At 35.3% G+C, this 21,296-nt stretch overlaps 1 protein-coding gene across 1 annotated transcript in view; it reads right to left on the minus strand.

Moving 5' to 3' along the window:
- LOC118200712 (solute carrier family 7 member 14-like) overlaps positions 1-21,296 on the minus strand; it is a 349,638-nt gene that overhangs the window by 184,575 nt on the left and 143,767 nt on the right. The window contains exon 3 of the mRNA XM_085823820.1: positions 15,777-15,930. Coding sequence (XP_085679946.1) covers positions 15,777-15,930 — 154 coding nt within the window. The remainder of the gene's footprint in view (positions 1-15,776; positions 15,931-21,296) is intronic.

The following is a 21,296-nucleotide window of genomic DNA, read 5'->3' on the forward strand; positions in this document are numbered from 1 at the left end:
GCCTTTTTTTAATGGCGGTCATTGATTGTTTACATTTGAAACAGGAGACTAGTGGATATGTTGCCCATCTAGAGAAACTTAGCTTCGCAACAACAAAGATAACGCATTCATTTATTATTGCCAATTAAATCATGCTTAATTCTTTCTGGAATTTTTTTGAGGAAATATGTGTTTGAGATTTACTTCGTAATTTTTAATATAGATATTTTGAATTTTTATGTATTTTTGCCTTCTCGCGAAGTGAGAACTGAATTGATTAAATGAGAAATACTCAATCGTCTGTGAAAAACTGTTTCTTTTTTGTTTTGTTTGCTTAATTTCTTTTATACATCATTCTAGCTTTATTATAGTATTTGAACAGAACATGTGGCAACGATTAGATAATTCTATTCTTTAAATGATATAAATTTTGTGCATTATGAGTTATAATATGAACGAAATATATACGTTAACTGTTATATAATTATTGGATTATATAACAGTTAACTTGGTTTCCGTTATATAATTATTATATAAGTTAACTGTTATATAATTATTAATACTGTTAAGTGAATCTAGCGCCAGAGTTTCGCTATGTTAAATAAATACTAGAGGGAATTTTAAAGAATGCATTTATTCTATTGTGGTTTATAAAGGCCCACCAGCGGCCGAGCGGTAAAGTCGCTGAACACTGGTATTTCGGTCTGAGGTTCGAATCCCGCGAACGGGCTGGCTGCATGGGTGTTTTCGTGGTTTTCCCCATGTGTAACGTGTATACGAGCCAGTTTCCCTTAGAAAGTCTTCCACGAAGGCATCCGTCCCCCTCAGGCAGATAGCCCTAGTGTGCTTTGCCATAATTAAATACACCGCACCACACCACACCTATTGTGGTTTATGCGCTGTCGGCGAAGTAGATTTAATTCAATCCAATAAGTTTAAATAAAATGCAAGAAAAAATGCGTATAATTTAATATTACAATTTAATATTCCAATACAAGGAAGTCATGTGGTGTATACATCAGATTTTTTTTTCATACATAACACCATCATGAGCCAGTTTCTCTCAGAAAATTCTTTGCATCCACGTAAGTTTGCTACCGCTTAGGAAACTAGATATCACATGGTTTTTTATTATCGATTAAAGATCAAACATAAAAATTTAGATTGGTTTTTCTCCATTCGTATCTCGTCACAGAGATTCGAATGCCTCCTATTTAACTGCAAACCTTGTTTGTAAACAATTGTAGTATTCACTGGTGAGCGCGTTTTTGGTATGAGTGGTGAACGCTTCTGTTAGCAGCTGAGAAATCCGTGGTTCGAATCCTGGCAAAGGCAAGTTTGATTTTTCAAGCTTCCTCACACCGATCCTATTGAATCTACAAATTGAATATAAAATCAGATAAAATGTAATATTGTTACGCATAATGTTGTAATATTAATATATACTGTATTTACTCGCATATTTAAGCTCCTCGTTTTCACTAAATTTCGGGAGAAAAAAATTTATGCGACGAATAATTTAATTTCTGAAGGATGAGGTTACAGTAAAAAAGCAAAGAATAGAAATATCCGTGGAAAACTACCAACAACTATTACAATATTAATTCATTGAAAAGAAATCTACATTGTAACAAGAATATAGAGTGATATTAAAATTACGATATCTAATAATCCCTATATCTCGAACCTCACGTCGCTTACTGTTGTCCATTGCTACTCTCCAGGCCCTAAGTCCTTTTGAGTTGTCGAACTGTTGTATGTGCCGTATGCTACACGGTCATATAGCTCATAAGTCATAGTCATCAACTTTGTCCCGTTCAGTCTGTCTTCCCTCATGTACTACGCAAGATTTTGAATTCCCTCATTGATGCAAGATTCCCTCATGCAAGATTTTGAAAGATGGTAAACTTTGAAGGAAGAAAACTATGTCTGTTTAAAAACTTTGTCTAATACAAGAAGTGAAGTTTAAAAGCCTGTAAATGAAATGTTTAAGACTAAAATACGTCATCATGCTGAAAGATACTGACACTCACATCTAAAATAGTTCCCTCATGCACTGATATTCAGAACCATCAACAGCATTAGATATCCCCATTTGGTGGAAATTCTTCATTATTATTACTAAATCAGTCAGATCTCATACACCCCAAATCCACAAGCAAATCAATTAGTTAAACGAAAACAATCATTATGTCGATGACTCCATTTCAAAATTTAGGAAAGTTCGTTTTCTGAACGCCTTGACAAAGGGGAAAATTATGCATATATTTAACAAAATTTCTTAACCTCGTGCTAAAACGCTTCGCAAAAAAGTACGCCAGTAAATACAACATACGTATTCATAAAACATATATCTATTAATTCCCATTCGTTTACCTGTGGGGATGATATCTAATGTTACTAATTTCTTAAGTTAAAATACTACATTTGCGAACGTAAACACCGTGCAAGTATTTGTTGATTTATAAATTTAAATTATATTTAATATGACTCAAATTTCATGCCGCTATTCAATTTCTCATCTACCCCTCTCCCCCCAGAAAAACATAAAATCGAACTGCCTGGGAAAGACAAAGCGAGCTGTGAAATTTTCCTTCATTGCTAACCTCAGCAAAAGACTGGATAACTCAGTTGCCAGAAAACAAAGATAGCGTCAACTCAGCAGAGTAAGAATAATCAGATAACTCAAGGTTTCTGAAAGCATCTCTACAGATTTTTTCACACCATTTTTTAGATGGCGTGATTTATGAAAGCCACAAAAGAATAATTATTTAAATATTTCTCTTCAGGGAAAAAGAGTTTTATGATCAATGGCCACAGCACCTATAACAAAATCAACACTACGTGTTAATTAATTAACTGATAAAATGCAGCTTAGCAATTTAAAAAATGCTCTTCTGTTGTCAAACGTTGGACTTCATTATTTCTAAAGTGATATATATTTATATGTGTGCGTGTAAGAAAAAATTCTAACCTTAATTTACAGTAACTCCTGAAATGTTCTTTTAATTGCATATTTTCCTTTTATATCCTGAAAATAAAAATATGCGTAAAGTCTTTCTTAAGTGCGTAATTTCAAAATTAATCCCTATTTGTGATTCTTCTATAATTCTAATAACGCAGGAGGGAATTACAGGAGGAGGAAGGAATTGCATAACAGAAAAAAATGAAAAAAAAAAATCGTTCGTATTTGCTCATTTATTTTTCGCCTAGTTTTTTAACACAACGTTCTGAAATGTTTTAATGATATTCGCATAATTTCTCCCTTCTTCAAGGTTTTCTATATGTGCAACGTGTATACGAGCCAGTTTCTCTTAGAAAGTCCTCCACGAAGGCATTACTCCCCTTAGGCAGATCTCTCGAATTTGCTGTAATTACATAAACCAAACCAAACCCTTCTTCGAGGCGTACCAAAAGCGAGCTCTCCTAAATTTTAAAATGGATTCATGGACGTAGTTTCCGTCTTGATAATTAATTTGCTTGTAGGTTTTGGGTGCGTGGCGTCTGACTGATGTAGCAATAATAGTGAACAGCTTCAAAGAAATAGGGATATCTAATTCTCCTGTTAGTTCTGAAGATCATTAAATGAGGGAAGACAGACTGAATGCTGATGAATAAGAAAACGATGACTTGCAAGTTGTAGCAGGTGGCACTTTAAACCATAGGCACTCCGTAATTTATAATCATTGGCAGTGGCACACACAACAGTTCCAGCAGCACAAAATGATTTGAGGCGTGAAAATAGTATTGGACAACAATAATCAGGATGAGATTCGCGATACAGAGGTAGAAATGGAAATATCTTATTATATATTGTAATGTAAATGCCACTATATATTCTTATTACAATGTAGGATTCTTTTACATAAATAATATTGTGATAGTTACCTGAAATCCGCTGAGTTGGCTTCCGTCCCAGAGTATTACATAGTCCATACAGAACTGGTTACCAACTCAGAAGTTTAAGGCCCTAGAAGATATTAATCGCACTGTGCTTTTTAGGAAGCTGAAGCCTTTACCCATCATGCATAATACAAATATAAAATTTCTGTTTGTTATGTTCTTACTGTAGCCGTGTTCTATTCGTATAATTCTCCCTTCTCAATTTTCGCGCGATAAAATTAGTAAAAACAAGGGAGGATACCAGAGTGTATGGGGTAAATCAAAACTTTAATTAAACCAATAGTAAAGTAATGTATCTTTTCTTAAAAAATTAGCTGAATTCATCTGCTAATCTGATAATCAATGGCATGATTTCCGTTTCCGCCGCTTATTTTCCCAACCGATTATTCCATAACTGTCAGCATATTTTGATACAGTCATATCATTAAAACAGGTGTAATGCTGAGAATATATGAGAGTACGCTTACAATTATAAAGTAGCCGACTGTGAAAAGAATAGTAAAAAATCATTATGATAATAAAACATTTACTTGGTCAAATTCATTATCCGGTATTATTCTGCGAGGTAGAAAATTTTCTGCTTGAATTTTTAGGGAATTATGTAAGACTAAATGGCTCTGTTTAGTTTATCGTTCAATATTTCATTTTTCATCAACCTTTTCTTTCCAAATTTGTATTTCATTCTCTTTTTTCCCCTCCTGCATTAGTGATGTAGAAGTGGCGTGTGTAGCTTTTAATCTTATATTAGCTTCATTAATTAGATTTTTAATTTTTTAATTTCCTAAATTTTTCGGGTTCTGCTTATTTTTGCTAGTAGTTATTTAATTTTGCCGGTCTTTCCTGAGTTTCTTATTTCCCCTCCCGTCCCAGAATGTAAATTAAGTAGAGTGAACAAAAGTATTTTAACTGTTGGATAGGAAAGGTTAGGCAGAGCATGATTTCGCTGTTGTGAGTGCTTGTTTGTTAGTTTCTATCAGCTGTTGATATTAATAGCGGCTACGCATTCTGGTCATCGATTTAGTACCCTGCTGGTGGAGGTTTTCTGAGTCAACCTCTTAGTTGAAATTGAATTGCGTAGTCTCTCACTACTCCTTACCTTTAGAATTACATTATCTTTTAAGTTCTCACCGCAAGTGGGCGGTGTTTTGTGTAACCTCGTAAGTCCGTGCCAACTGTTAATAATTTTGCATTAAATAAAAGAGTTTTTTACATCCTTTTCCTGGTTGTACTCACCTTTATGCCTGTGCGAGAATTCCCAAGGTACAACACTTAAGTAGATTCAGTGATCATTTTATGACAGCCAAAGAAACTAGATCCTACAAATTATCAAAATTTCAAGGTCTACACTCAAAAACGTGCCTATTAATGATTGATTTTTTTTTTTTTTTTTTTTTTTTTTTTTTGTTTGTTTGCTAAACTTAACTTTTCTTTGCAGATGAGATAGAGCATAAAAGAAAATTTCTATTGTCAAAAGGTCTTTTCATCTCGTATTATTTATTTTCCGTCTGTTATTATTTATTGTTTGATATTTGTATTTTTCTATTTACCATTTACTTCATTTCCTTGACATTCGGGTAGTTATTATGATGCAGATCTGTATACGATTTATCTTTCTCTTTATGCATCTAAATTTAGGTTTATTTCTATAGAGCACCTTATAGCGTGTGTCGTAATGCTGCAGTTTCTTCGTTTGCTTTCATTTTTATCATTATTTAAATGTGTAATTGTAATATTAGCACTTAATTTAAATCTACTGTTCTGCAAATGTTTAATGAGATAATACGCAAGCAGCTTACCGACGGTATAAAATTATCTTTTTTCTGGAGCTAGCGGAAAAAGAAAAAAAAAGAGAGAGAGAGAGTTTTGTTTCTTCCTTTGCAGTAGAACAAATAAATTATAGAGTTTTGATTTAACAAGAACGAAGAACACATGACACATTCCTACATGAACACATTCCTACATGAACATTCCCGTTCAGCTCGAATTCAATGTTCGCCTAGCCTAAGAAGAGCGATGTTACCACTGCCAATAATAAAAATTATAATAGCGATGGGACCAGGCCACTTTGTTTGCTACATGTCTGCCATGCGGTACATTCCTGCTCGGACACAGCTGCCCATTCCCACAGAATTCAGGTTTGAAATCAGGTATAGTTCAACCGTCTGAAGCGCAACCCTGTTTGGCATTCTGCCAGAACACATAGACTCGTCCAAAAGGGGCGGTATTACTTCCTGCGACGTGAAAGGTCTTCTTTCTCCGGAAAGAGCTATGCTAGAGGGAAAGAAAGTCCCCATTCTTCCACCCTATTTTGAGAATAATTCGGTCCGAATGGCGCATGCGTGTTTGCGCTCATGGTCGTGGATAAGGCGGTCGAACTATAGAAGCAGAACAAAGTTGGACTTGTGATAAGCTGGTTAACAACTAAAGAGTTATTTCATGCTCTACTGAGTGAGTCAGAAAATTAACTCTGACTGGTACGTCTGCAGTGTTACTGGAAGAAGTCATATTAAACTAAACCTTGTATCAAAAGTTCAAGTGTTATTTTTCATGTGTACAACAATCAGTCATTCGTCTACTGTTATTTATTTACTTTGTGCAGACATTATTTTTTTGTAAGCAGGAGAGATGAAAAATGAGCAGCGTTCTCGCCGGGACACTAACCACGGACCTCTCGAATACGCACCGAGTGTTCTGACCACTACACCACGAAGGCATGCTAAGAAGGCGAGACCTTATAACTTTCATTACTTATGATTATCATGAAAAGTTGTATACCTCCTTTGTAAGTACTTTATATTTGCCTTCAAATCAATATGTTAGTTGGAGAAATTAACAAGCTTTCTCTATCTCGATATTAATTTGAAGCTTCAAATAAATGTAATAAACCAAAGACAAGGGATTCGTAGATTACGTAGATTTTTGTTTCGCGATGCAAAGCGTACCGACATGAATTAGTTCTTGATTTATCTCAATGGACTCAAAGCAGATTCATTTACTCGATTGTAAGTCATAATAATTTTTCAGTTCTCTTTTCCCTTTCAAAAATGCCAGAATGTTACTAATTTGGTTATCATTGAATTAAAAGCATTAGTAATTAATGTCTTTCCTCTCACAGTGGTACGACGGTATTCCTGAAAGGATAAGGCGAGAAAAAAATTCTGTTTCAGACTATTAACTAAAATCAAAATAATATTCTTATAAAATGAAAAGTTTTATTTCCAATAGCTAGGCAAAAAGTTACAATTGACTAAAATCTTACAAGGAGATTACAAACAATAGAACTAAGAACCAAAAAAAAAAAAAAAAAAAAACCCGAAGTTATTGCCTAAGGAGCGCTCTTGCCTCCCAGTATATCGACTCCTCTGTAAGACCACGAACAGTCCCACATCGAAGCAGATGGTCCCTTCCCTTTCTTTTTGAGAATAACACAGTGGGCAAATAGGATTGCTTGAAATGTCTATGTGGTGCAGGTGGGCGAAAAGGAAATTATGTCCTGTAGACAAACGAAAAGCCGCAATGCATTACGTATTGGACTATTGGGAATAAAAGGAAGACTTATCATTCTCCAGCTTTTTAACTCTGTACGAGTCCGAAGACCTTGTAAGATATTAGACGTAAATAAACTTCTTTAAAATAGTTTAATCCTCCGATACAAAATGGCTGGTTTAGGATGCTGTAGTAAGCTGGCACTTCTTTTTGCAAGGAAGCCGGTTTGTTCATTGCCCCAAAGGCCATAATGGCCAACTGGAGAACGATTTGTTTCCCCTTTAAAGTGAGAGTTCTCAAGAATTCTTGACATTGCACAGTTTCAGGTGTTAATGGGTGTTCAACAGAGATAATTGATTGAATGGCTGCATGCCAAAATTAAAGATCACTTAGCGTTTCCAAGGTGCACCATGAGGAGGAAGATCTACGTCGCATAAAGTGCACTTCGATTTTTAGTTTCCATAGTGTCCATTAAATTACACTTCCATTGTTTGAGTTCAAAACTGTTGTTGATTTAATGTTCGGTATACAAGTCGAATCTCCTAATCGAAACAAGATTTACGAAGGAAATGCTGCTTGATGTTAGGTGGTGTAACGTCTGATCCTATTTTGAAACTGAATGATACTGATAGTCAAAAGATTTGATAGACGTTGTAGGATGGTTTAGCGTAAATTCTAGAATTTCTAGAGACATTGATCAAGTTATTAGAGCATGGCATATTAAGGATTAGCGTAAATATCGTAACTGTGTTCTACGTCAACTAAAGCCATTACAGGTCTTGCGAAATTGATGTAATGAATTTCGAAGTGGCTGATGTTGCTTTCAATTCCCTTCTGGTGTCAAATTTATGTAAACTTTTCACTGCATGAAGTTCCCTTGATATAGAAAACGATATCACACTTCAACAACCTAGCAATCAAAATAGGATTGTCTGTATTCAGCCTAACACTGAAGAAAAGTCAGATACACCTCCATTCATAAAGATTTGTGCTGAATGGATAGCTTAATGAAACCCCTCCAGGTGACAGAAAACGTAATTGTATTGAAATGATAATGTCCTTTGTAATCACATCCTACTACTACCTTTCAATTCACTCCCTCCCAAAACAAAAACTACGACTCGAACTTTTAAAATTAATTTTTTTTAATTTAATTCCCTGTTAAGTTATTTAATAATGTGCGTGTACATGTTCACACCGAACATTTGCAGTGACAAATTAGACAAATGTTTGTGTCGGCCGCTTTTTAGTGATGAGTTATTTTAGGTTAAATTTACGAAATTCGCTCCAGGAATAAATAAGATTTGATACAAACAGATGGCTTTAGATCAATGAAAATGTTTTGCTTGTAAGGTTTATATTTATTTTAACTAACATTTATTTTAAGTTTAAACTATCTTTCCTGTCAAGCCTTACTTTCCCCTGGAACTGCCAATGCCAGAATATGTAAATTTTAGTAGAACGCGCAAGGATTCAAATTATCAGCGGAAGTATTCTGATTTAAATAGAAGGAAACGAGTTCGGTGTGATATTCTTACTGCACGAGCGCGGAGGTAGTTAGCGAGAATTGAAGAACCCCGCGTTTCGGCCTATGTGCTTGGCGGGAAGTAGTGGTAATCGTTCCAGTGAGCTTCAAGTCTGCTGAATTAGCAGCGGTATTGTAAAACGCGGTGAGTTAGTTATTTTAGAGAGCCTCGTAGTTAGAATCTTGTCTTTAGTTTCTTTTCAGGTTATTATTTTTATTTGACTGCCGAGTTGGCACCGTCTGTAAGCGTCAAGAGGACGCAATTGTAATTTATTACGTTGAATAAAAAGGGACTTAAACCCTTTACAAGACTCGGTGTTTTATACAGCTTTCACAGTCACCTCTTGGTTGCGTGCAAGTTGGAGGGGCGCAACGTTATATTGGCGCCCGAACAATTATCGAACTGAAATGGCCGAAAACTGGATGGAAGCCGCTGGACAACACCAAGAAATGACAACTCAGTTAGAAGGATTTGGATACCTGGTCCAGACTTTGAGAGCATCAATCAAGCCAAACGTCTATTTCGACGGAAAAAATTCGGTGGCGGTATTTCTCGAAGGTCTAGAAAACCACTTTCAGCTCTACCCTGTGCCTGAAAGACAAAAAGTTGCCATCGCCACATCAGCACTAAGAGGACAGGCCGCGCTATGGTGGAAAAACATAGGCAAATTTTTATTAGGGCACGGCTGGAAGCCGAACTATATAGTTTCTATCAACGGGATACAGCACAATTGACGGACCTTATTTTACGAAAAATCAAGCTAACGGATATGCTGTATGGAAAGAAACCCGATGCGGAGATTATTGAAATAATATTACCAAGATTGTTACCCGCTGTTCAAGACTACTTTGAAATTAGAAACCCAAGCACATTGCAGGAACTCTTCGAATTGGCGGTGAAGTTTCAAAATCGCAGAATAGCGGAAAAAGCGAGAGGGGAAACATATTCTCAAAGTACCCGAAGGAAGGAGGAAACCAGAAATGGAAGTCGCTCTTATGGGGGAAAGAACTATCAAGCTAACGCATCGAAACTCGAAGGTCAAGGCCCAAAAAGAAAATTTGAAAATAAACATCCGCGTACCCAGAAGACACAGATTGAAAAGAAAGCTTTAAACGAGTAGAGGGGCCTGTGAAAGGGAGGGTCCAGACCCCGGAAGTTTTAAAAAAACCCTCAAATAGACATTTAAACACGGTCATCGTAAAAAACTCACAGCTACCAATTATACAAGTCCTGGTTGGAGATGTACCAGTAGAAGCCCTCATCGATACAGGAGCAGAAGGAAATTATTTCTTCAAAAAGAATTTTTATAGGATAAGATTATTTAAAACCGGAAATACGGAAATTATAGCGGCGCAAGGAAAAACATGTCACTGCATCGGGAAATTATCATTAAACTTACAGGTAAAAGAGGAAAATCTCAAAGTATTAATTTTTGTGGTGAAAGACCTGCAACACTCTCTTATTTTAGGTATGGACTTTTTAAGGGCCGCGAGGGCCAAATTAAATTTTCAAGATAGTTCCGTGGTGTTGGAGATGGACCAGAGGGTGGTGGAACCTGTGGAGACACCTGAAGTGGACCTTAGCCATCTGAATGACCATGAAAGTAAAGCAATACAGCAAGTGGTGAGTAATTTTTCTCATTTGTTTTCAGAAAAACCAGGAAACTGCCAAATCGTGACGCACAAGATTCAATTAAATGCCGAAAACCTTGTAGGACTAAGCCATACCGTTATGACAAACAAAAAGACTTAATCATCGAAGAACATATTCAGGAGATGTTAAAGAATAAAATAATAACGTCCATAAATAGTAAGTACGCGAGTCCAGTCGTACTATGTAGGAAAAAGAACGAGTTTCCTCCTTCGGATAAAAGGGCTTGGAGGTTTGCTATTGATTACAGAAAACTAAATAGTATTACCAAATTTCCAGTTTACCCTTTGCCGGTTATAGACGAGATCATTAGACGGATCAAATCGACAAGATATATGTCTACTTTGGACTTAACGTCTGGCTACTATCAAATAGCTATGAGACCCGAAGATATACACAAAACCGCGTTTATAACAAAATCGGGCACTTATGCATTTTTACGCATGCCCTTTGGGTTGTGTGGGGCCCCATCAACATTCCAGAGAGCTATGGACATTGTTCTAAAGCATGTCCTAGGAAAGTTAACTTTAATTTATTTAGATGATATAATTATAACGAGTAGTACGTTGGAACAACACATTAATGACCTCGAACAAGTTTTTAAATTATTAAAAGAGGCCGGTCTTACAATTAACGCCTCAAAATGCAAGTTCGCAACTAAAGAACTTAAATATCTCGGTTATAAAATTTCGCAAAAGGGTATAGAAACGCAAGATTAAAAAATAAAAGCTATTAAGAATTTCCCACCGCCAAACACCGCCAAGAAACTTTCTTCTTTCCTTGGATTATGTTCTTACTATCGATCTTTCATAAAAGATTTCGCTAATATTGTTGAACCACTCTTAGTAATCAAAAGAAAAAGGGCTAAATTTACGTGGACAGCGGAAGCTAACACAGCTTTTGAAAGATTAAAAGAAGCGCTTATTAATGCCCCTGTTTTAAAATTCCCTGAGGGGGACGAAAACCTGGAAATTGCAGCAGATGCGTCCGACTATGCGGTGGGTGCGGTTCTTATGCAAAATAACCATCCGCTGGCATTTTTTAGTAAAACATTGAATCAGACACAAAGGAATTATACAGCTACAGAAAGAGAAACATTAGCCGTATTAATGGCTGTACACAAATTTCGAGTTTATTTCGGCAAATCGCCAGTAACAGTCTTTTCGGATCATGCGGCTGTTGGTAGACTTTACTCGGGAAAAAACCTAACGCCCAGGTTAATAAGATGGGCTTAAGAAGCTCCAAGAATATAATATCACAATAAAATATAAAACGGGTAAGGAAAACAATGTAGCTGACGCACTTTCTCGTATAAAACTGGACGACGAAGGAAATGAACTTAAATGCGCTGTGTTGACTTCAAAAATTTTAGATTCTAGAGATACGGTTATTACTGAACTGAAAGCTGATCCTGAATTTGGAAATATTTATGCTTATTTGAAAGACCCCGAAAGCTTCGAGCACACAGATTTCGATGCGATAAGAAATAGAGCAGAAAACTATGAAATAATAGATAATTTATTATTTTATACGAAAACAACAAACGAAAATCTCGAGTACAAACCAGTCATCCCAGCCTCGCTTCGATTAAGCATTTTGAAGGAGTTGCACGAAGAAAAAACAGCGGGCCACCTCGGGGTCAGAAAGACTATAAAAAGGGTACGCGACGCGGTATATTTCCCGCAATTATACAAAATAGTAACGGCGTATGTCAGGTCCTGCAATCAATGTCAGTTAATAAATGATATTAATTACAGCCCGGCCGGGTACTGAAATAGCATTCGCGCTACATTTCCGAATGAAATTTTAGGCATAGATCTCCTTGGTCCCTTCCCCCAGAGCGAGTTAAATAAAAATCGTTTTCTTTTAGTAATAGTAGATCATTTTTCAAAATGGATAGAAATTGTTCCACTTAAACGCGCGTCAGCCAAAACAGTCGCAGATGCATTCTTACACAGATACATTTTAAAATACGGTGCACCGATAAAAGTCATTAGCGATAACGGAAAACAATTCATTAGTCAAATATTTGAAAACATATGCAATGGACTTGGAATACGCCATATCAAAATGGTTCCGTATAGACCACAGGCTAACATAGCAGAAAGAGTTAATAAAAACATAGTAAAAATAATTCGCAGTTACGTGAGCACACATCACAAGCGCTGGGATGGCTACATAAATGAATTAGCTTATGCTTTAAGAACGGCACATCATGATACTACGGAAAAAACTCCAGCAGAATTATTCTTAGGCCGAAAATTAATTACGCCTTTAGATAAATTATTCTTTGTGCAACAAAGAGAGCAGGAGTTTAAACAAAAAGATGTGCAAAAGTTGATTGATCAGGCGCTTAAAACCTTGGATACGGCAAGAAATAGGCAGAAACTATATTACGATAGAAAACGCCGTGAAGCAGATTTTAAAGTTGGGGATAAAGTATTGAAGCGGAAATTTTCTTTATGAAGTGCCCCAGACAATTTTATGGCAAAGCTAGCTCCAAAGTTTGAAGGCCCCTATGTAATTCAGGAAATCAAAGGAGCAGTCTTATATCTTAAGAACGAGAGATGGGAAATCTGTAAAGCAAGTCCCGACCAGGTGAAAAAATACTATAATCCAAATGATTTTGAAATCCTTAAAAGTTTCTTGCAGGACTCAAGTCTAAACGAAATAGAAGGGCCAGAGACAACAACTATTCCACCACCCAAGAAACAGAGAACTGAAGAGAGACCTAACACTTCTACAACCCGGACGTCGGTATCAAAAAGAAAAAATAATTTTCAAACTCCAGCGTTTAAGAAAAACAAAAATACAGATGAACCGGGTAAAGAAACCGTGGTAAAGAGAAAAACACCACCTACAAAGGATGGCAGGAGAAATTACACATCAAGGAGAACGCGCACACGGCCACAGAGTCAGGTGCCAGCAAGGCCGCCGTTCCGGAAACTGAAACGCCAACAGGAGGCACAAAAATACGAGGAACAGAAGAAATTCAAGAAGGACTCCAGACAGGAGGACGTCAAGACCAGCCGTCCCAGGGAGAAACGGAAAGCCCAACAACCAGACGATTACTCCGTCAAGAGGCCAGCATGTAGAGGACGCAAAAGAAAAAGCAACGTGGACGACACTCGGAGGGCAGTAAGGAGAAGATTAACATCCATGAAACCTCTAACGTGGGACCAATTCTGCCAAAAACGAATGACGGAGTTTCAAGCATCGAAAACTCAAAGATAAGTTAAAACCTTCTATAAATTTTTTTTCTCTTTTGTTCCGAAATGTTATGCATAAGTACGAAGTTTTATGTTTTGACGAAAGTCAATATGTCTCGGTTGAGACTTAGTTTTGTTTTACTTTATTTAGCTAAGGCAAAAGTATTATTTTCTTTAAGTGTAAAAGCTAAAAACAAGCATTTTCTGTTGGTCGAAAGACTAATTCTGTTATGTTAAAGCCAAAATTTGGCCGAAGATAAAAATAACTTCGTATTCTTGTATTAATAAGAATTTTACTTTCAGTGCCGCCAGCTTGGCGAAGAATGAGTAAAGTAAAAATTTATTTTCTCTTATTCATTTTATGGTAAATTGCAAAAAGCATATGTATTAAACTTTTGTAAATGTATGTAAATACTTGAATGTTATGTAAAAGTAGAATTTAGTCTAGAAGCATAAAATTGTAGATGCTAAAAGTGAATACTTAAAAGCAATGAAGTCAAAATTTAAGTATTAAATTGTAGATAAAGTCATGCTTTAGAGCGAAAGCCTGCATGTTTAAAGATGAATGAGGGGGAAGTTAGAATGAATGTGTTTTGTAGGGTTCTCCACCTACATTTGAATTTTTAAGACTATTAAAGTAGCTCATCGAGTGGTAGAATGTCAAGTAAGGTGTGTCTATTTGGTCGTTGAATTCTAACAAATCATGGTGGTTAGGGGAAGTGTTGTAAGACTAAAACACGAATATTCCCGTTTGACACCACACATAGTGGAGAGCCAGGGTAAAGTTAAATTAATGCTTGAAAAATTGAATGAATGTGAAGTAAGCAATAACTAAGAAAAACGAATCGTTTAAAAACAAAAATTTATTGTGTCAAGAAAGTGTAAATTATAATGTATTTAGAAAGATACTGATACTTATTCCTTCCAGATGCTGGAAGGAAAGACCAAGATTGATTGATGAAGTCCAGGAAAATTTGCTGTAAGAAGAGAGAGTTAAAACGAGCAACAGAATACAATTTGTTACATAAGATTTTTTTGTGTAAACGAGGTTCTCGCCAGTTAGTTCAGAATTAGAGAAACTTACAACAGGTCGTTTGTAGGACCTGCTTCCAAGTTTTCCAAATTCTGGCAGCGGCAAATGTAGGGTTTATATTTATTTTAACTAACATTTATTTTAAGTTTAAACTATCTTTCCTGTCAAGCCTTACTTTCCCCTGGAACTGCCAATGCCAGAGTATGTAAATTTTAGTAGAACGCGCAAGGATTCAAATTATCAGCGGAAGTATTCTGATTTAAATAGAAGGAAACGAGTTCGGTGTGATATTCTTACTGCACGAGCGCGGAGGTAGTTAGCGAGAATTGAAGAACCCCGCGTTGCGGCCTATGTGCTTGGCGGGAAGTAGTGGTAATCGTTCCAGTGAGCTTCAAGTCTGCTGAATTAGCAGCGGTATTGTAAAACGCGGTGAGTTAGTTATTTTAGAGAGCCTCGTAGTTAGAATCTTGTCTTTAGTTTCTTTTCAGGTTATTATTTTTATTTGACTGCCGAGTTGGCACCGTCTGTAAGCGTCAAGAGGACGCAATTGTAATTTATTACGTTGAATAAAAAGGGACTTAAACCCTTTACAAGACTCTGTGTTTTATACAGCTTTCACAGTCACCTCTTGATTGCGTGCAAGTTTGAGGCGCGCAACGTTATATGCTTTTTTTATTTTTCATGGCAATCAATATTTTATTACATTTACAACGATAGCAGTAATCTGCACGGCTGTTTAACGTACTTCGAAAAAAATTTTTTTCAACTTTTAAGCTGACACATTTTATGCGCTAAAAAAGGATCAGATTTTCTAAAAGTACCTATTTATGATAATTTTTTGGTTCTGAGGTAAAATCTCGGGAACCAAACCAAAGAATACTTTTTCCCTTTCTCTACAGAGATCCAATAAATTCCAGAGTTTTGATGGAGTAAGAATATTATTTTTATTCATGCAAATTCTCATTAAGTTGGAATTCAATGTATTCTTACCTGAGAAGAGTGATGCCACCGCTGCTACAATAAAAGACATAACAACGGAGGGACCGGCCACTTTATGCGCTACCATGCCTGCCACCAGGTACATTCCTGTGCCAACACAGCTTCCCACTCCCAAAGAGGTCAAGTCTAAGGTCGTGAGCACTTTCTGAAACAAATTAAGAAAAAAATTTTTCGGGAACAGTTCTCGAATAATAAAAATTAATTTATTCATTAGTCAACATTCAATAAATATCTGACAAAAATATGTAGACAAACAAGCAAATGAGAGGAAATAAAACAAAAGATTTAAAAATTAGGCAACAATTATCCTAAGATTGGCGCACATATTAAATTAATTTTTATTGATTTCGAAGATGACAAAACATAATTTCATCTTCTTCGGGAGTACGAACTTTTGCAAGTGTGGGAAGAGCAACAATCTGATTTAAATGGAAATGAACGAGCGAGAAAAAGGAAAAAGGAACGTAGAGCATTTTGCCTTGAAAAACAATCATTTTCACAATTAATTTTCCGCATTTTGGAAATTTTCTGGGATTTCGTGAGTATTAAATGGATCCAAAAATATCACATGATTTCTTTATTGCTTTCTAACTAATGTTACAATTGTTACGCTGGTTTACCTATTTAAATAGTTTTAATATTATCTTTTTTATTATATGGAATATATGCTCCAAAATCCAATACAAATCTTATCACTCTTACACATCAGATCTAATTTCAACAGACTTGAGAAATATGAGAAAAGATCTTTTCTTCATGCTAATAATATTACCGTCTGTGTACTGTCAAGCACTAACAAAGGGTGTCGATTGAATAAATGGTTTTTGAGGTTTATAGTATATTCCAGGGCAACATAGACTACTTAAGAAACAAGATCTGCATACAATGCAATATTAATGCAATAAACAGGTTTTCCAGGCAAGTTTAACGGAAATCTTGGTCTTTGATAATCGTTGATAGCATTGCCAGACATTGATTACAATATTCCGCATAACAATCGGTTGCCATGAATTAAAAACTGCCCTTCGTGGCACTTGGTTTCGCTTTACGAATTGCACATAAATTTGGTCATAGATAAAACTCAGACTAAATTTGTTTTTACTTTTTGTTTTAATGGTACATAAACTCAAATAATAATGCATATATAAATCATATTAAGTTAAGAAGCAGAAGAACAGTAAATGTATTTCTTAATTTGGAAGATTATACTACATGCCCTGGACTAGGAACTCGAGAAGCCCTGATAAAAGTTTCTTATACTGCGAAGAAAAATACCTCAAACTACCTACTAAGGGTCCATACCAGCTGTAACGATTAAGGACTTTCGGGGAAAATAGACTCTTTCTTAAAGCGAATATTTACTAAATAACGAAATGTGAACATGTTCGAAGAATAGCATTCTAGAATATCCTGAAGAAACTAGAAATAACGTAAGACAAATTCTAAATCACTTTATACAACATCTTGAAATCTATACCTCTTATGAAACGTAAATAAAGGACAGCTGAATCTTCTGCTTCCAGTACAAAGCTCGAAGAATGCGATTGAACAGGTAATAAAACTTGGAGATCGTATATATATATATATATATAATACAATGTATGTTAATAAATTTTACAACTGATGAATGAGTGAATTCCTATAATTGCCAACATTGATAATGTGCTTAGTTTTCTTTAAAAATTCTTACAATGCTTCGTGACATTTACGTACTTGATGTATTAAAAGTATTTACATAACAACTTACTGAACACAGCATTCCTCATAACAAACGATTACGACCGCCATCAAGGAAAGGATTATGGTCATTACGCAAGGTGCTATTGTAGTTCAAAAATTTCAGTACCAATTTTAAAATATGAAATTTAGTACTTAGTTAATTACGTACTCTGTATGTCTATTATGTAAAGTGTTGTAATGTCCAGTAAAGTATTTAGATGTTACAATAAATCCTCCATCTTTCTAGTGACTACCTAGAGCATGAGTTTCCGACCTTTTTCATGTTCCGCACTCCTAAAAAACTTAATATATTCTCGCTCCCTCACTAAAGTTGGATTTTGGAAGAGTTCATCGAAAGTCAATCATTCAATAAGTCATCATCATTGCCTACGAAATCTGCACCACCATGCCAGTTGTTAAAATATTCCAGCTGTTTAGATGGCTTCAGATTTGCATTTGAAAAGGCAGTGCTGGAAGAATGCATTCGGGTTTTGCACATCACTAGTTTTTCCGGTGTAAATGAAACCAAATTTCAAAAAATTATGTCAAAGAAAAGAAAATGGAACCTCATTATTCCATTTTCTTTTCTTTGACATATAAACGTTATTAATAATTTAAGAGATATAACCAGGGTTGCCATAACTGCCAACCATTGATAGGGAACATTTAAACGCTAAATAAATAAATCATGTAAAAAAATGGGCAGGTAATGGTTATAGTTATAAAAAATCAATAAAGTTTAAGCGATCTAGTACAATGAACCCACAGAATAATATAAGAGATGAAAGGCTAATCCTTTTTACAACCAGTTTTTTATTTTAAAATTGATATCACTCACATCATTTTTTCACTTAATTATAAAACTGGCATAGCTTTATTACAGATGAGTTCTGAACAATATACTATTTTGCATCTGTAAATATACTTGCAGACCATGTCTGTTTCAAGCAAAGTTTATATAAAAAAGGAACAAATAATAATATGAAACTGTAGTGAAATATGGTAACAGTTCCGTATGTATATGATGTATGGCAACCCTAAATATGACCTAAAATATGCATGAAGTTTATAAGGTATTTCTCCCACTTTCCTAGCGTGCCTTCGTGGTGTGGTAGTTCTGCACGCTGGGTCGGTATTCCAGAGGACCGTGGTTCGATTCTCGGGGAAGGCAGTTGCTAATTTTTCATCTCTCCGCCCTCAAAATAACCTAATGTCTCTACAGTGGCGCTCGAACTAAAAGGGTGTTGGATGAAGATTTTCCACACCCAGGATTTGGGTCCCCTAAAACCCCAATCGCCGTTTAAAAAGGGGAGTATATTCGATTCCCGGCGAAGGCGGTTGCTAATTTTTCATCTCCCCTGCTTTTCCAACAAACCTAATGTCTCTACAAGTTCATTAGAAGAAAAATAACAACAGGTAAGTAATGTAACAATTCATTGTTTATTAGAGACAGAACAGATATAAAGGCACTCAGAATCAATTAGTGTACATTACGTTGCAAAATGAGACTGACTCGTCAGTCGTGACAAATTTATTATCGATTCATGCACAGGAAATAGGTATGTTTAATTATTTAACTAATTATCCTGCTTGTAATTTTTAAAAAATTGTTTAATTTATTTTAAATAAAAAATGAAAATATTATCTCACCCCTCCTAGAATGCTACCTCTTACCCTCTGGTTGGGAACCCCTGATCGACAGAAATGTATCCTTTACTGTCTAAGCATGGAAAGCAGATTGCGGTGATGTTTCTAGGCATGGACGAAAACTGTTACATTATTTTCAATCTAGGATAATTCGTTTTAAACACAATTCACATGTCTTAGTGTTTATGTCGATTTTCAGTGGCATGTTTTGTCCTTCGTTTGAATCTAAATTGTTTGGCGTGTTTTTAGCAGCGGGGATCCCTTTATAATGGAGATGCAGAGCTGTTATAGTTTAACTAACAGAAAAAAAAAGTTAAATTAATTTTATCGAGGAATATAATAATCAGATTGTTATCCAAAAATTTCGTCTGTTTGGCCCTAACAGAGAACGTTTCGTACAAGAGATTGAAAAATATATTAATAACACATAGCTAACTATATTAAAAACCTTTTACAACAGTCTTGACCTTGAAATAAATATCAGACATCATGTCTATCGCTTTCGGGGTGGGGGGTGGAGAGAATGAGGTGTTCCAAACGTCTTTATATTTCCGGCTGGCGAAAAAGAGAGGAAGGGGGCTTAGATGATTGGGTGACCCTAAAATTGAATTCAGATTATGGATTCAGGCGTCGCGTCAAGAGTCTGGAAATAAACAATAATATAAAATAAAACATAAGGTATTTATCTTTTCATTAAAAGACTCGGTGTAGATTGATAAATGTATAGTCAAAGGAATGACTATACTTAGCAATCTACACCGAGTATAGTCTGTGGTAAGAAAAATGTGAAGACTGATCTTATTACAGTCGTCTACACAAAGCTTACATGTTTAATTATTTAACTAATCATACCTATCTATGTGATATTTTAAAGGTTCACTGTCATGGTAGGTTGATAGAATTTAACAGAGAGCTGACTAGAAAGGAGAAAACCAATAAGTTTTTAGACAAGGCCGAGAAGGACTGCTACGTAGATCTTGACTGGAGCTAAAGTAACAACTGGTTTGATCGTTAAAACATCATTTTTATTTTTGAACAGGGAACATTCCACAGAGATATATTTTTACTTAAATTGGTACAGCATAAGAATGCTAAACGCGACCCACAATTTCTATATACGCAGTTTACATTTTAGCTGATAGACATGACTTTTATAAGCTGAGGCCAAAATGCGATACGTAATAACTGCAATCATATATATAAGGCTCGGAAAGTCTGTTTTAATCCTGAGCAGCGATTCCTGGGCTAAGATTGCAGAGAAAGGGTGACGTAACATGCTGCAGAGTGACACAAAATATTAAAGCGCGAATGCGTTTAATTAAGAATTATGAATTTAAAGATCTCTTGACTACTGGTTTTAATTAAATTTAATAATTTTGTTTCATCTTTTATATATAGAATGAAAGAGAAGGAGAGATTTTGTAGTTATTTCATGTGTAATACTCATAAAGATACTTGGTTTATTTAGTATGCTGATTTATTAGTATGCTTAATGAATTTTTGATTAAAAAACTCAACGATTTCAAAGCGAGCAATGACAACACTGTACGGAAAAAACACTTCTGCGCGCGAGACTGTGTATCCGGAATTCTAAAGCTATGCTCATTTTCATATTATTTTTCGATATTGCTATTGAAATGAATTTTATGGTTTAAGTACGAAGAACATGATATTTAATAAATAAAGGCAACAGACAAAATATTAAAAAACGTTCCTTTGTACGTAATTTAAAATCTGAAACCTTTCAGATTTTTATCTTTTGCTACTTCCTATTTTTAAACTTTAACGATTTTTTTATTAACAAACTCAACGATTTCAAAGCGCTCCATTAGTATTAACATCGCGTGCACCTTCCCCTAACATAGATATTTTATGCGCGAGGTTTCTTTTCTTACTGCTGTTAAATTGAATTTTATGGTTTAAATGTGAAGAACATGATTTTTAATAAATAAAGGGAACACAGAAAACTTTAAAAAAACGCCCCTTTAGGCGTAATATAAAATTTGAAAGTTATTATTTATTTATTTATTTTCTAATAATTATTTTGTATTTCAGTGTTATTGTACATTTGTCTGTTTATATTGTTAATGCTATAATTTACTTCTTTTCGAGTAAATATGGTATTATCAAAATAAATGCTACACT

Source organism: Stegodyphus dumicola, chromosome 1, assembly GCF_044657685.1.
Source record: "Stegodyphus dumicola isolate Sdum_Otavi_A_Nest chromosome 1, ASM4465768v1".
In the NCBI taxonomy this organism is placed as follows: domain Eukaryota; kingdom Metazoa; phylum Arthropoda; class Arachnida; order Araneae; family Eresidae; genus Stegodyphus; species Stegodyphus dumicola.